We start from the raw sequence: 17,889 nt of genomic DNA, 5'->3' as shown, positions 1-17,889 counted from the left end.
ACCCTCCAAAACCTACAAGAACGCTCCTGTAACTTCCTGAAAATCCACAACAACTTCTTGATATGCCACCACCTCTAAAACCAACTCGGACAATATGTAACGCATCATAGACCTTCCGAAACCCCGAAAACGCCTCTGTAACGTCAGTAACGCCTTTGTCAACAACGAGGGACACTTCAGGGTTCGGTCGGATCTCGGGACGTACCTTCCGGGAGACCGTATTAGGTATCGGCAACCAGGGACTTCCTTCCGGGAGGCGAATCGTACCAGATGCCAGTGATCGGGGACTTCTTTCCGGGAGACGGACGATACAGGATGCCAACAACCAGAGAATGTCGCTGCGGTATTTGTCTTGCGGATTTCAGGGGTTAGGTTCAGTTTGGAAACCTTGACTTGGGAGGACCAGTTTCGGGGCAGTAGTTGTGAGTTTTCCGGGTTTGGAGGATTCGGTTTTGTTTTAATTGCTTCTGCTTCGCTTGAAAATTTTTGAAGTAATGACAGATTTTTTTTCTTCAACGCATGGCCATCTATGACCGTTTCATGGTCATCATCAAGACCTCGTTGCTATCGGTAACAGCCTTAATAGAATAGAAAACCTCCTGAAACCCCCTCGGACCCATGTAACGCACCTCAAACCCTCCAAAACCTCCTAATACGCTCTTGTAATGCCTTAGGAAACCCTCTCTGGATCTTCTTGAAATGCCACTAAAATTCCACTGAAACCCCCTTAGACCCCATGTAACGCAGCTGAGACCTTCCAAAACCACCTAAAATGCCCTTTTAACGCCTCCAGAACTCGCTGAAAATCCTTTGAAAACGTTATTGAAGAAGTCCACCGGAATGCGTGTTGTTGTCGGTGGATTTGTTCATGCCTTTCCAGCTCTGTTGACAGGCGAAGGTTAACCATCCGCTCTAGTGTTTTCCTGCGCAACGAAGATATAACCCGCCGTCAGCAGCTTGTTCTTACCCCTTTTTAGGGATAGCAATAACTAACCCTTCTTTCCAGTCATCAGGTATGGCTTCAGTATGCCATATCCGGTTCAATGTGTCAAGCTACACAAACAGGCCGATCATTATAAGTTTTCTAAGGATAGGATACCCAATTTTGTCAGGCCGTCCTAGTTTGCCTTCTCAATACTTCACCTCCAAGTCTTGCTACAGTAGACGAAGGGTCTATGGCCAGTGACAAGAGTATAGGGAAGATCGTCGTTTACTTGCCATTTAAATCGACTAGAGACATCTCAAGAAGCAAGAGAGAGTGATCTCCAGTGGTACACTCTTAAAAAATGAGGAATTTACACGTGACGTAAACTATCAACGTACGTAAACATTTCATGAATGAATAGCAAATTTGACTCAATTTTACATCCATCATGTATGTTCGAGTTAGTTGCACAAGATGTCAACAAACCTATCTGATCACAGATACGTATTTCGACCTCAACTGTAAGGTCGTCTTTAGTGTCTTGTACTTGAGTCGAGTCAAGTACAAGACACTGAAGATGACCTTACAGTTGAGGTCGAAATACGTATCTGTCAAAGGATGTAAGTTCTTAGTGGAATTCAAAGGAGCAGTACTTAACACGATTTTCTTTTTATACTTACAGATATTCCCCTAACAAGCCCAGGTTAATCATCACTATCTAACCAGATAGATAGAAACAGTTTTACACTTATCGTTTGTATCACAATTCGGTGATACAGCCGAGAGGTATAGTAGGGTATGTGTGCCATCAGTAATCTCACGCTCCCATATTCATCTTATTCGAAAACAAGCGATTACGGCACCGATTGATTCCGTTCTTTGTGTTTACATGGGTGCTCACTTCTAACAAAAAATACAAAAATAAGAAACAAAACAAACAGCGCTCCAATCCCTTGTTTTTCGTAGGATGAAAATGGGAGCCACATGCTTAATAAGGGAACCAATACCCTACGTGCCTCTCAATCAGCGGACCAGAGTTCGAATCCAGTTCATTATTTTACTTACATATGTTCTTTCTCTCGCTTCGGCTCTAGCGATTGCTAGCTCGACTTTATTTGTGATAGAAGACGTAAATTTGTGTCAAACGGGCCGCTCCTTATATGTGCATCCAAGTGAACTTAAATTTACATGATTTTTTCTAAGAGTGTAGGATTAAGCCTAGTCGATGCAAAAATGCAAAAAAGAAAGTTTTCCATATAAATTTCCATAAATACTACAATCGCGATGCGCAAAGAATAGGCATAACTGATCAGATCACGCTCAAATTCTGCACAGTCATTCAGGACCCGAAATGGAACCAAAAAAACTTTGATCTGATAAAACGACTTCTATGACCCATGGTAATCCACACTCCAGTGTGGACTTACCACCTTTGGCACCTTTGACCGAACTCCGGATACACGGGTTACCCAAGCGAAGTAAGCCTAGGCGTGGCGGGGGCTCAGCAGTGGGTCCTGTTGGGCCTCTTCAAAAAATCCACATATCCGGATGCAACTCTGTACAAGTGATATGCTGCCATTATACGCATAATTGTCCCATGTTATATGGGATTCCCATACAACATGGGGCAATTGGGCGTAGAACGGCAGTGGCACCACTTCCAAAGTGCACAACCCAGATAGGAGTGCCTCGGGCACATCAGGAACGACGCCAGAGGGTTCCTGATTACGGTATACTGGACTTGCTTTGAAATTGATACCCGAGAAAATGCATGCTTAGACAACCACGCACAAATGAGCTGGTCGCGACTGTATTCTATCCTCTTAGTAAGGTTGGGTGACACTGCACATTGGGCAAAATCAAGCCCAAAGGTGAAAAAAATTAATAACTTTCTTAATACAAGACACTATGTGACCCTCAATGGCTTATTCGAAAGCAAATTTTCCCAAGAATTGGTTGGTGGATGATTCATGTACGGGCAACTTCTCTGAAGCGAGTTATAGAGCCCGTTTTACCCCAGTTCCCCCTAAAATTTGTGAATTTCTGTTATTTTACGGCACTTGTTATGATTTTAATGAATATTTCGCTGGGATACCATCGCCCCACTCCCATTGAGTAACGGTACATACAAAAAGTTATTAAAATGTTGGAATTTTAGGGTGTTGTGGGGTCAATTAGGCAATAGTACATTTCTAAGGTAGAAATTCATTTTTTATTTTTATTTATGATTTTTCACGTGACAACAAATAATTAAATGATCGAACACACATGGTTTACTCCTAAAGAAACCATTTTTGGCGAGTTTGATCTCAAATTATTAATAATATTTAAGTTTTTTCGCATACAAATATAAGTAGTTCTCATCCTTATACCACCGATTCCAAACATTTCCAAACGATGAGCCATTGCTTGTATACTCCAAAAATATCCTAAATGTTGTTTGCGTATAGCCCCATAGACGGGAGGTGACGGCAGCATATAGTTTTAGAGCTTAGTTTACCCAAACTCCCCTATAAACTTATTTTTTATTGTTTTTAAATTAAAACAACTTTAACTTGAAACTTCTATGCATGATATGAGTTAATATTGATGAAGAGCTAACCAGTAATATCACTGCATCCTATCAAATTTGGAAATTTAGGGTACAATGGGGTTAAATGAAAAAAAAAAACATTCAAAAAGCTTGAATGACCATATCAGTTGACAAATAGCTTGTTTGGCAGATAATTTCTATACGAATGATTCTTGTACTTACGACATTGCTTCAGCGGGGTGTAAAGCCTGTTTCACCCCAATTTCCCTAAAAGTATAATCAAATTGTTCCATTGCAGGTAATATAATATATCATTCATATTATAACATTCTGATTCCAATGAGTATACATGAAAGATGTTATAAATATGACGTTTGGGGGATAATGGGGCAAAATATGCTGCTGCTTATTTCTCGGAATTTTGGTGTTGAAGATGAAGAAATTTATAATCAATACGTGAAATAATATTTAAAATCCATGTCGTACACTTCCATTATTCACCATTCCAAGCATTTCATGATGAAGAGCTCTAGCGTGAATTTATTCCACTTAGCCCAGTACATTACCCGTCATAAGTATATACTCAAAAAATGTATTGCAACAATATTGTATCTCATTTACTCACCTTGATATCTCCAATACCTTACAAAGATGCTGTCTTCATCAATGTTATTCAGAAGCCCAAGAGCAACAACTTTTCTGAAAGTGGCATTTTTGTAGGTGTTCTGGTTTTAGAGATATCGAGGTGAGTTAGGGTGATTCAATATTATTGCAATACTTTTTGTGAGTCTTTACTTATGACGGATAGTGTATGTCTTTTAGTAGTACTAGATACTAGATTTCCTAAGCACATCTCTTTGCACATCGAAGTTACCTTCATCTGGCGTTGCGTTCATTGAAGCAGATCTGGATTCGAATCTTTCCGTTTGTGGCGGTAGTACAATTTCATCGTTTTTATAAAGACATACTGCCATTATATTTGACGAATTTTGCTCTGGGGATGATTTCCTTGCCAGATGTTCTCGAACAAACTTATGTCGTATATGTAGTCTTTCGCCTGCTTGTTCGCTGACGAAGATGCGTCAATGCAAAAGAAAAGTTTTGTAATTAATCAAGTTCAATTGCACAAAAAACAAAACTCTTCAGGTAAGATATAAATTCCTCAAGATGTTGGTATTGACTTGATTTTTTGTATTCGGCTAGATACTTTGCTGTACGTACTGTGCAAAACCGGACACCCTGTCCAAAAAGTCTTGCACCCTACATTACGTAGGGTGGGGCGGGGCAAGATGGGTCGCGGGGCAAGATGGGTCAGTGCCATTTTCGGGCGCATTACTCATGTTTAGATTATGTTAATAATTTTATTAGATGACCAGCATGAATATACAAAAGTTTGGGGTATTGATTGAAAAATTATTCACTTTCATTGGAAATAAAAATAAAATGGTTTTTAGCCATTTTTCTTATGCGATACATTCCATATAATCTCCATATAAACGGTCGGGGGGCAAGATGGGTCACCTTAAATTTTCAACGTATTTTTGGAGCATTCAAAAGTTATTTATTTTTTATTACAAGACTATCTCATAAATGACTTCAATCAAGCGGAATTAACGCTCAAAATTATAACATAAAATTATGATAATTTTTAAGTAAAAACATAGATTTTCAAGTCGCCTTAGGACCACTCAAATCGTAAAGTTTTTTATTTTCCAAATAAATTTATAAAATGTTTACTAGTAGCTCTTGTTTACTCAGTATGAATGTGGAGCATATATGAATGCGGAACAAATCTTATATTTTAACGTTTTTCGTTAAGAAAATGTGAATTATTGAAAAGGTGACCCATCTTGCCCCGCACTTTTTTCACGGCGCAAAATCGATCACTTTTTAAAACTGCTTGTTTAACATCATATTTTGTATTTAATGAACTTTTTATCGACTTTTAGCATAGCTAACTAGTGCATCAAAGAGTAGCGGACGAATACAAACCAATACGATTTGTATTTACAAAGTTATGGTGATCCATTCTTAGGCGACCCATCTTGCCCCGCCCTACCGTACACTCAATTCTTTCTTTGCACGGGTTGTTTTTCGACATAACTCAATCAATTTTTGATCAATCCACATTAAAATTGACGGTCAGTTCTATCCGTATACGAAAAATCAAGTCAATATGTTGATACACACATCAACTTTGAGGAAATGCTGTCATTCATTTGACATTATGTCAAGGGAATTTCAATAATGCCATACCCCGGACCGACAAAAAATCGAACCCAACATTCTCAGCATGGTTTTGCTGAATACTCGCGCGTTTAGCGTTTCGGCTATATGTGTTCTACCTGTGCATCAATTAGTCATTAATGAACTCGTATGGATATTATCTTTCAAACAAGTTATTTGTCAACTGACCATATAATTCAAGCTTTTTGATTGTTTTTTTTTTCATTTAACCCCATTGTACCCTAAATTTCCAAATTTCATAGGATGCAGTGATATTACTGGTTAGCTCTTCATCAATATTAACTCATATCATGCATGAAGTTTCAAGTTAAAATTGTTTTAATTTAAAAACAATAAAAAATAAGTTTATAGGGGAGTTTGGGTAAACTAAGCTCTAAAACTATATGCTGCCGTCACCTCCCGTCTATGGGGCTAAACGCAAACAACATTTTGGATATTTTTGGAGTATATAAGCAATGGCTCATCGTTTGGAAATGTTTGGAATCGGTGGTATAAGGATGGGAACTACTCATATTTGTATGCGGGAAAACTTAAACATTACCAATAATTTAAGATCAAACTCGCCAAAAATGGTTTCTTTAGGAGTAAACCATGTGTATTCGATCATTTATTTATTTGTTGTCACGTAAAAAATCATAAATAAAAATAAAAAGTGAATTTCTACCTTGAAAATACACCATTGCCTAATTGACCCCACAACACCCTAAAATTCCAACATTTTAATAACTTTTTGTATGTACCGTTACTCAATGGGAGTGGGGCGATGGTATCCCAGCGAAATATTCATTAAAATCATAACAAGTGCCGTCAAATAACAAAAATTCACAAATTTTAGGGGGAACTGGGGTGAAACGGGCTCTATAACTCGCTTCAGAGAAGTTGCCCGTACATGAATCATCCACCAACCAATTCTTGAGAAAATTTGCTTTCGAATGAGCCATTGGTGATCACATATGGTCTTGTATTAAGAAAGTTATTAATTTTTTCCACCTTTGGGCTTGATTTTGCCCAATGTGCACTGACTTGAAACGACGGATAGGCTAATGTTGGTGCTGTTTTCCGTCCTATAAAATCGTGGCGTGGCCTTATAGTACGTCGCTGACCTGTACCTATCTTTGACAACTAATTTGGTGGAAGTAGCTTCAGATGAACCCCCTTATTAGCGCTGATCCGGCTCTGAGATTAGTCCCGTTAAAGGCCTGTGCCAACTCTCGGGTGGCCTACCTGCTTGCATAGATAACCACCAGGATCATTGGCGACTACTTCATTGCCAGTGAGCGGATCTAAGGGGGAACCAACAGCAATGAGTACTTAATCCCAAAATCAAGTGATCGAAAACGGAACGACAGAGGGAATGGCATTCAACCAGTTCGCGCGAGGAGGATTGGCGTAGGGCTTCCAATTTTCCCGGGATTTAGCTTCCCGGGAAACGGGAAAAAATATAACCATTTCCCGGGATTTCCCGGGATCCCGGGAAATAAGGAAATTTTGTTTTAAGCGAAAAATGTATTTATTTTAAAGAAAATGATTAATAAGATATCATATTTTTACATTTCCTATTGTTGACTGTGCGCAATTCAGCACATTTAACGATACCAAGGTTCTTATTTTACCGTCAGTGCATTTAAAATGTGATTTCAACCAGCATTAATTAAAATGAAATTTAAATTTGAACTACGTGAACGTGTTGTGCTAAAAGTAGTTTATGTTTATTGATTATTTTGGATACATCAACTGGCATACAACAACCCCAATGATGGGGATTCTGAAGTTAAAGTAAAAAGCTACAAGGGTACAGACCCATTGAAGCCCAATAATGGCTCCATATGTATTTAGTATTGCTGTATGAGGTTGTATGAGTTTGTATGATTGATTTGTTATGTACTTGATTTGTTCCTTAATACAGTCTTGTAGAAAGTCTGCTATAAAGGGTTGTTGGTGGATCAGTTGGCTCTATAGGATAACTTCATACTTTGAAGTAGTACTAAAAAGAAGAAGAATCGTTTTCGGTTGGAATCAGTTCAACGCCTTCACATTATTAAGTCGATGTTATCTGCGAAGGCTTTCCGTTATGCTCGAATTATATAATAACTTCAACATAAATAACACCTGCATAGAGGTCATGTGATTTGACGAACGTAAATCCAGAAGCTGGGTTAAATCAATCATTGACTTGATAACTTGACAAAAAAATAGACAACAGAAAAAAAATCCCGAGAAATTCGGGAAACCCGGGATACAAAAATTTGGTTCCCGGGATTCGGGAATCCCGGGAAATTTCATTTCCCGGGAAATCCATCCCGGGATTGGAAGCCCTAGATTGGCGAGATTGCCACTATGAGGGGCTGGTGTACCCACCAGTGAGCAGGCGGACGGAGGTTTAACAAAAAGAACACAAGGCGGTGCATCACCGCCCGAGGATGCGCAGATGACTGGCGCGGACCTCACGCGGGCGCTGAACCGCAACAGGAGCGGGCCACCAAAAATGTTGGCAGCTGTCGAACAGTTGTACGAGTTGATCGGCTACACGAGTGGGTGAAATTACATCAGCAAGAACCTAAAACAGGGCCTGCTGAAGTTCCGCAAATCGTTGGCTCTGGCCAACAAGGAGTATGATCTCCTGGTCGAAGAGCGGAGTACAGCTGACGCGAGCAGAGAGGAGCGGTCTACCCAAACGGACAGCTTCTTCTACGCTGACAACGCAAAGATGGCGCATGAGACCATACAACTCGCCGGAGCCGTAGCGGAAAGATCAAACCGCGCTACGACTCGAGCTGCATGGCCGATACCTGCAGAGGAGACGCAGCCAGCGGAAAGCAAGAAGTGTCCTGCAGAGGCGGGTGGAAAGTCGAAGGAGAAAAATAGGACAGCCAGCGCGTGCAACCAGGCTACCAAGTCGGTTGCGAAAGGCGGAAGGAGCAGGGAAACTAAGCCCCAGGCTAACCCTAATAAAAACGGAGGCTGACCGGTCTAAGGGAAGGAATTGGAACCCTTGGATTACGGTTGGAAAGAAGGAGTTGAGAAAAGTGAAACCAGCCCGTAAGTACGAACGAAGCGATGTAATGGTCTTCAGAACTGGCGGATACATACGCCGAGGTGCTGAGGACCATTGTTGGCCTATTCCATTGGGCCAGCGCGCGCATCTATCACCCTAGCCTCTACCTTGCGCGCTGGACCATTTGTGGCAATTTGGGATCCGGAGACGCACCGAGCATGTTCCACTACAGTTTCCATGTTTGTTCGTTGAACGGACAGTCCGACGATGATCTGCATCAAGCGATGAAAGACTACTTCTCGATCGACAGCCTGGGAGTTAATAGTTCGTCAAAGCCACTTCTATCGGCCGAAGATGAGCGAGCAGAGACACTGTTGAAATCTCTTACACGCTTCGCTGGCGACCGCTACGAGACCGGATTACTCTGGCGTCATGACAACGTCCGTCTGCCTGATAGCCGGCCAATGGCTCTTCGTCGTCACCGATGCCTGGAGAAACGCATGGCAAACGATGCTCACCTTGCAGGAGCCCTGCAGCAGAAGATTTCTGACTACACCGCTAATGGTTACATCCGCAAGCTTTCTCAGAATGAAGTCGAGTAGCAATCTGCCAACGCCTGATACTTGCCAGTCTTTCCTGTGACAAACCCAAACAAACCCGGGAAAGTCAGAATAGTGTGGGACGCAGCGGCCAAAGCTCATGGAATTTCGTTGAACTCCGTTCTTCTAAAGGGCCCTGACTTGCTGTGTTCGCTGCTTGGAATTCTACTACGTTTCCGGTTACACCCTATTGCAGTGACGGGCGATATCCGTGAGATGTTTCACCAGGTGAAGATTCGTCGAGAAGATCAGAAATACCAATGCTTCTACTGGACGGACGAAAATGGTGAGCTGATGATCTATGCCATGACGGTGATGACTTTTGGAGCATGTTGCTCCCCAAGTAGTGCGCAGTACGCCAAAAACGTCAACGCGGATCGATTCATCGGGAGCCATCCAGAGGCGTGTGAAGCCATCACCAAATCGCACTACGTCGACGACATGCTGATCAGCGTCGCCACAGAAGAAGAAGCGATCCAGATATCCAAGGATGTTCGGTACGTCCACGCGCGCCGGTTTCGAGTTCCGCAACTGGATCAGCAATTCCAGAAGAGTTGTGGAAGCACTGCAGGAGCAGAATGGAGAAGAGGAGAAAAGTCTGGACCTGTCAACGGAGCTGGCCACCGAGAAGGTTCTAGGCATGTGGTGGGATACGAAAGCTGACGCCTTCACCTATAAGGTCGGGTGGAACCGCTACGATGCGAAATTGCTGACGGGTGGCCGACGTCCTTCAAAGCGGGAGGTGCTTAGAGTGCTGATGACCATGTTCGATCCGCTCGGCCTCATTTCCCACTTTCTCGCCTACCTGAAGGTCTTACTCCAAGACATTTAGCGTTCTGGCGTCGCCTGGGATGAAGAAATCGACGGTGATACCTTCAAGAAATGGCAGCTCTGGCTGAGCGTTTTACCGCAAGTGGAACAACTACAAATTCCACGATGCTTCTGGCCCAGTCACGTTATCGATACAGCGGACGATGTGCAGCTCCACACATTCGTAGACGCCGGAAAGGATGGAATGGCAGCCATCCCTACTAACAAAAATAGCTGCATAACAGCTTATAGAGCAAACGCCCTTGGAAGAAAGCTCGCTTACGCTCTTATACAGCAAAAATGTTAGTTGGGGTGCTTCCTGCGGTTCGTGAAAGATGGAGCAATCCACTGCTCCCTCGTTACGGCTAAAGCAAGAGTCGCTCCCCTAAAGCTGACGTCGATTCCACGTCTGGAGCTACAAGCAGCACTCATTGGGACACGCCTTTCGAAGACCGTGCTAGATGCGCTGTCCATTCGAGTTACTAAAAGGTTCTTCTGGAGTGATTCCAGTGACGTCCTCTACTGGATCAAGTCCGACCACCGACGCTACAGTCAATTTGTCGGTTTCCGTGTCACTGAGATCCTGGAGTCCACTGAACCCCAAGACTGGCGATACGTACCCAGCAAACTCAACGTAGCCGATGATGCGACCAAATGGGATGGCCCGCCGGATTTGTCCTCCAGAAGCAGGTGGTTCCGAGGTCCGGATTTTCTTCGAGATGGTCCTGAAAGGTGGCCGCCCAAGTAACCAAAAGTTCCGCTTCCCATGACAAAATCCACTTTCAAGTTCCGCGAAGTTCAGATAAAGTTCCAAATGGAACTTTCTGGCTGCTTAAGAGGCTAACGATGAGCCTTGCTAGAACTTCGGTGACAAGTTCCGGCAAGGCTCACTGTTAGCCTCTTAAGCAGCCAGAAAGTTCCATTCGGAACTTTATCTGAACTTCGCGGAACTTTAAAGCTGCTTAAGATGCTACTCGGAACTTTGTCGGAACTTTCAAGTTCATAGAAGTTCAGTTCAGTAGCATTGTGTTTCAATGAAGATTAAATTTATTTCTTTTACAGAAAACAACTGTTAAAGCATACACGAATAAAAGATAAATATGAGTTTATCAAATCAATGAATATTAGGATTGAGCAAAAAAAAAAAAATGCCGCCCATCGGATTCGAACCGATAGTCGCTGCGTGAGAACCCTGCGCTCTACCACAATACTACAGTTGCGATTGAGTGAGCAGCATGTAAAGTCTGACTTGAATCGATTTTCTGTCGGCAGCTAGTTTTGCACATTTGTACAGTAGTGAAGTTAGCTTGACTTTGTCAAGTGTCTTCAGCAGCGCAGCGGTAAGTCGGCAGGCTATTACGCAGGAGGATCCAGTTCAAATCTACATAGCAGCGACATGTGTGAAAATATGATTATCAGAAGCAATTTCCAGACATGAATCACAAACCCACCAACTGAGTTTGTGATTCTGGAAAACACATTTTTGTTTCTGCATGAATTTTGTCAAAGTTCTGTCAGAAGCTGCTTAGAAGGCTATCCAGCGTGGTTATGTGAACTTTCAAGTTCCAAAATTACTTAAAAATGAAGCTGCTTAGAAGGCTAATGAGCAACCTCGAACAAGCTGCTTAGCTTATAAAGTACCCTTTTATCTGAACTTTTGGTTACCTGGGCGACATCTTCCGTCCGCCATGAGCCAACGAATGCCGAGCCACTGACGAGCTTGCTGGCTCACTACACCCCGCCGGAGCCGATCATCGTCGTACAAAACTTCTCCTCCTGGAAACGGTTGCAGCACGGCATGGCACGAGTACTACGCTTTGTTGCTAACTGCCGTCTCAAATCGCAACACAAGCCGAGTTACATTGGCCCTTTCACGAACGGAGAACTCCTCGCCGCTGAATCTCGGCTGATACATATCGCACAGCAAGACGAGTACTCGCGAGAACTCCACACTCTACAAACCACTGAGCTGCTCCCCAAATCCAATGCGTTACACAAGCTCCTTCCGTGGATTGACGACCGCGGGATTATGCGAATGAGGACACGGATTGCCGCGTGTCAGTACGCAACCGAGGATGCCAAAAGTCCCATCATCCTCCCAAGAAACCATGTGGTACCACCCTGATAGTTCACCACTACCACAACCGATACCACCATCAGAATCACGAAACAGTGATCAACGAGCTGCGCCAAAAGTACCAGATCGCTCGTCTGCGGACATGCTACGCCCAAGTTCGCCGGAACTGCCAGCGATGCAAAAATGAACGGGCTGTGCCGAACATTCCAGTTATGGCCGATCTACCTCCCGGCCGCCTAGAAGCATTTTCAAGGCCATTCACGCACGTTGGCATCGATTACTTCGGTCCTATCGAAGTTGTTGTTGGCAGACGGCACGAGAAGCGCTGGGGAATGTTGGCGACATGCTTGACCACCCGAGCGATACATATCGAGCTCGTCAACTCACTCAGCACCGACTCTTGCATCATGGCGATCCGGAATTTCGTCGCTCGTCGTGGTCAGCCTCGCAAGATCTACAGCGATCGCGGTACAAATTTCGTCGGGGCGAACCGGGAACTCCAGAGACTTCAAACTGTGATCAACTACGACGAAATGATGCGAGAGTTTACGACTGAGGAGACCGAGTGGGTATTCAATCCTCCACTAGCACCGCACATGGGCGGTAGCTGGGAGCGGCTAATACGTACCGTAAAAAGCAATCTTATGGCAATCTGTTCTACAAAGACGCTCACAGACGAAGTCCTGCGAAATCTGCTCGCCGAGGTTGAAAACGTCGTAAACTCTCGGCCTCTTACGCACGTTCCGCTAGACAACGATTCCGCCCCAGCCCTCACCCCAAACCACTTCCTGCTCGGTTCATCCTGTGGCTCGAAACCGCTGGTCAACTTGGATGACAGTGCCCGTACTCTGCAGCAGAACATGACCACTTCACAGATCCTGGCAAACAGGTATTGGAAACGTTGGGTAGCCGACTACCTTCCAGAGATCACCCGCCGATCGAAGTGGTTCCAGCCTGTAAAACCTATCGCTACTGGAGATGTCGTCATCATCGTCGATCCGAGGACACCACGGAACTGTTGGTCAAAAGAAAGGGTCATCGCAACGACACCCAGCCGAGACGGTCACACGCGATCAGCGACCGTGCAGACAACCACCGGAATCTACGAGCGTCCCACAGCAAAGATGGCGGTTCTAGATGTCCAGCGCGTGGAGCAGTAAGCCAACCGGAAGTTGGCGTACCCTGGGGGACTGTTGGCCTATTCCATTGGGCCAGCGCGCGCATCTATCACCCTAGCCTCTACCTTGCGCGCAATCCCGCATGCAAGAACGGGGCATGACAGAACCAAATGACGTTGGAGTGACCAGGTATTCGACCTGTCACCAGGTGAGTCAGGACAGAAGGAAAACACAAATGTAAACTGAACTCCACGATAATGTGCAAGTGCAATTTGTATTCTAAATTATACTTAAAACTTATGTTAATACTTTCTAAATTGAACTTAAACCTAGTGAAAGTTGAAACTACCTTAAAATCTACTATTTACACCCAAATTGATAACCGTAACCTAGATTGTGCTGAATCTGGCTCTCTCTGTGCTACTCCCAGAGCAACCTATACTACCAAAACCGGACTTACTGCTAAAACTCGACCTCGAAACATCGAGAACACAAAGGGAAACTAAACGAAAATTATATTCTCCACACACAACGGAACGCGTGTTTGATTCATTTCCGTACCGGAGAATAATAATTTTGGAAATTTCCCGTTGGACCAAATCCAACAACCATGCAAGGCAAAAATCGTCTCTCGCCGCTGGGCTCAGATGTAAAAAGCATCCGGCGCACCAGGACTGGAGAGATGATACTGAAGAAGGAGACGACCGACCTTCTACCAGGCATAAGCTGATATTAGACGAAAAAGTGCTGGTGGCAAAAGTGCAGGTGGGAGCCCTAACGGTGAAGGCGACTCTCCAGTGCAAAAACCTGGACGAGATCACCGACCCAGAAAAGCTTGCAGCCGCACTTAAACAGCAGTGCGAGGTAGATGCACCAAGTGCATCGATCCACCTGCGAAAGGGTCCAGCAGGCACGCAGATCACTACGATCGAGCTCCCCGTAGAGGAGGTGAACAACAAAGCAACTGCAATCGGCAAGATCAGAGTAGGCTGGTAGTGCTTCAAGTGTTTTGAGCAAGGACATAGGTCGTGGAAATGTAAAGGTCCCGACAGGAGCAATCTCTGCATGAAGTGGAGAGCCACAACGCCAGGGAGTGCAACTCGGCACAAAACTGCCTGATTTGGACGTTGAACAAGCGTCACTCGACGGGTGGACTAAACTTGAACCACTGTAAAGCCGCACAACAGTTGCTGTGGCAGTCAGTCTCGGATTCAAGTACAGACCCCAAGTAACCAAAAGTTCAGATAAAAGGGTACTTTATAAGCTAAGCAGCTCGTTCGAGGTTGCTCATTAGCCTTCTAAGCAGCTTCATTTTTAAGTAATTTTGAAACTTGAAAGTTCACATAAACACGCTGGATAGCCTTCTAAGCAGCTTCTGGCAGAACTTTGACAAAATTCATGCAGAAAAAAAACGTGTTTTCCAGAATCACAACCCTGTTGGTGGGTTTGTGATTCATGTTTGGAAATAGTTTCTGATAATTTTATTTTCACACATGTCGCTGCTATGTAGATTTGAACTGGATCCTCCTGCGTGATAGCCTGCCGACTTACCGCTGCGCTGCTGAAGACACTTGACAAAGTCGAGCTAACTTCACTACTGTACAAATGTGCAAAACTAGCTGTCGACAAAAAAATCGATTCAAGTCAGGCTTAAGCTGCTGTTCACTCTACCGCAACTGTAGTTCTGTGGTAGAGCGTAGGGTTCTCACGCAGCGACTATCCGTTCGAATCTGATGGGTGCCCTTTTTTTTTTGCTCAAACCTTGTATTCATTGGTTTGATAAATTCATATTTGTCTTTTATTCGTGTACGCTTAACAGTTGTTTACTGTAAAAGAAATAAATTTAATCTTCATTGAAACACAATGCTACTGAACTGAACTTGAAAGTTCCGAGTAGCATCTTAAGCAGCTTTAAAGTTCAGCGAAGTTCAGATAAAGTTCCGAATGGAACTTTCTGGCTGCTTAAGAGGCTAACAATGAGCCTTCAGAAGGCCGGCTCCAGAGGCACGTTATCCTCCCAATGAGCCTTGCCGGAACTTGTGACCGAAGTTTCAGCCAGGCTTATCTTTAGCCTCTTAAGCAGCCAGAAAGTTCCATTTGGAACTTTATCTGAACTTCGCGGAACTTGAAAGTGCATTTTGTCATGGGAAGCGGAACTTTTGGTTACTTGGGACACCACCCTACTATCAGACCCATACCATATCCCTCCCGATAACGGGAACTGGGTAGCGGATAAGGCCATGCTAGCGGTGATCTGTACAACCGATCGTTTTCTGATCCAAGAATTGATTTCCATGTCGCACGAGGGATTCAATAGTGAAGATCAACGGGGTGTACTACCCCGGGGTGTAATGCCCTTCCCAGATGGCCGATAGACCAGTTCTCGTCTATGCCGGACTCGCTATCAAACGCACTGGTGGGATTGAGTCCCGTGGTTATCGGTGGAGATTTCAACGTCTGGGCGGTTGAGTGAAGTAACCATTTGACTAACGCGAAAGGCTGTGCTCTACTCTAAGTTATGGCTAGACTGAACGTAGATGTCGCGAATGGGAGCGGCAAAAAAAACTCCAGTAGGAACGGTGCAGAGTCCATCATTGACGTGACTTTCTGGTGCCCGGTTCTAAACCCTAGCTCGGACTGGAGAGTCGACGATAGATACACGCACAGCACAGTGACCATCTGGCGATTCGATACAGGGTGGAACACGAAGGAAGGCCGTCACAGCCGAAGGTCATCGACTGTCATCGGGGATTGCTGACCATGCGCTTCGATAAGCCGACATTTGTGGAGCGATTGCTTATGGTGGGTAACACCGACGATCTATTAAGCGATGATCTAGTTGGAACCCTAAGCCGTGCATGTGACGGCGCAATGCCAAGGCGATCCCCACAGAAATGAACGCAAATCGGTAAACTGGTGGTGTCCAGATATCGCTGAACTCCGCACATCCTGCTTAAGAGCTAGAAGGAGGAGCTCGCACCAATGAGGGTAGAATGGACCGAAGTGAGGCCTACAGAGCGGCTAAACTGGCACTGAACAAAGATATTAGGGCGCGTAATCAGGCATGCTTCGAAAATCTCTGCCAGGCAGCTAGGTCTATACCGAGAAGCCAGATGCCTCTGGTATCACGGATATCCAGTTCGGCATCCGGAAGGGTCGATCGACGGTGGACGCTATTAGGGCTGTAACCAAAACGGACGAGACCTGGCAATACTAAAGTCACATCTGCGAGCTGTCCATCAAGCTCATCGACAAGAATAAGCTCAAACTCAAGCAAAAGAGAAATTCAAAGTTTTTTGACTCAGTTTACCACGGTAATTCCAAACATCAGGACTTCCCGGTAAACAATTGTTGCCCAACGGTATTGATTTAAGTTACTTAAATAGAAAAACACTCAACCGCTTCCACTGCTGTTTCTATTTACCCTGCTAGACCACCTTACCCGTGTATTTCGAGGCTAATTAAAAACTTTCGACCACCCCCTTCTGAAGCAAAGTTATTGCTTTTTGATAGACTCCCAGAATGCCCGCGGTTACCACAACCGCCAAAGCGTGTGCCGTTCCCGCCTGCCTATGGGGGTGGTGAGGTCGCAAATATCGGCCACTACCCTGCAGCCGCCACGCAGCTGAGCACAGCTGCTCACTGGGTCTTGTGCCGGACCGGTTGTTGCCATCATTATCACTGCCATTTCCGGCGGCGCGCGGTGGTCGGTGTGGTGAGGTTTATAACAGTGGCCCGCCCCAAACCCAGCCAGCCGAGTCGGGCAGCGCCGACGGTTCAGCATTCGGGAACACAATTTATGCCGTTTCCAATTCATTTGTAAGCAATTAACGAGCTAATAAAAGCGAAAATTTATCGAACACAGACCGGAGGGAGGTCTGAAAATGGTTCGTCCGTACCCTTTTTCCCAGTAAATGTGGGATGATAAACTGGTGGGCGCGCGCTTGTTAGAACATCCGTTGCAGGTATAATTACTGCAACATTTCGGCGTTTGTCGGCGGAAGAGAATATCTAGTTGTTATTGGAACAGCAGAGGTAAATTGAAAGTATTAAAAATATTGATTCTCAAATTAGGGAAAAGTTGGAGATATAGTTCATACATAGTTCAAATATAATTGATGAATGTTTGGTTTGAATCATGGATGTATTGCTTGCAATTCTTGACATTTTCCATACGCGCCAAATTGCGACGTTCAGTCATAGCACAGTCACAGTCACAGCCACAATTATGGGTCATTTCTATTTGATTTAAATGGTAAACTGACTGACTAATAATTGTGACAGAGTGATACATAATTGTGGTATGACTGGAGTTGACGTGAGAAGCAACGGGGTCAATAACGTGCCATCATAGGCGTAGCGAGGTGTACATAGTAACCTTATTATGTTGAATAACACCGTTCAACACTAAATTTTGTTATGAGATGAAAAAAAAAAGAACAGGGGTTTGGGACTCTAGAAGTGTTATAGTGAAAGAATTTTTGAAAAATATTGGACCGGGCCTTCACAGTTCAAAACCGAAGTTTGTATGGAGAACTTGGGGTGTTCAATTGATACGTGCATTAAAACGCGCTGTGCATATATT

At 44.3% G+C, this 17,889-nt stretch overlaps 1 protein-coding gene across 1 annotated transcript; it reads left to right on the top strand.

Moving 5' to 3' along the window:
- Positions 1-11,907: 11,907 nt before the first annotated feature.
- Positions 11,908-14,300, top strand: LOC134288698 (uncharacterized). The gene is made up of 3 exons (XM_062854333.1): positions 11,908-12,222; positions 12,270-13,342; positions 13,952-14,300. The coding sequence occupies exons 1-3, from the start codon at positions 11,908-11,910 to the stop codon at positions 14,298-14,300; spliced, it is 1,737 nt and encodes a 578-aa protein (XP_062710317.1).
- The last annotated feature ends 3,589 nt before the right edge of the window (positions 14,301-17,889 follow it).

The sequence above is a fragment of the Aedes albopictus genome, chromosome 1 (genome assembly GCF_035046485.1).
Source record: "Aedes albopictus strain Foshan chromosome 1, AalbF5, whole genome shotgun sequence".
Classification (NCBI taxonomy): domain Eukaryota; kingdom Metazoa; phylum Arthropoda; class Insecta; order Diptera; family Culicidae; genus Aedes; species Aedes albopictus.
This window is presented reverse-complemented; position numbering and strand designations above follow the sequence as displayed.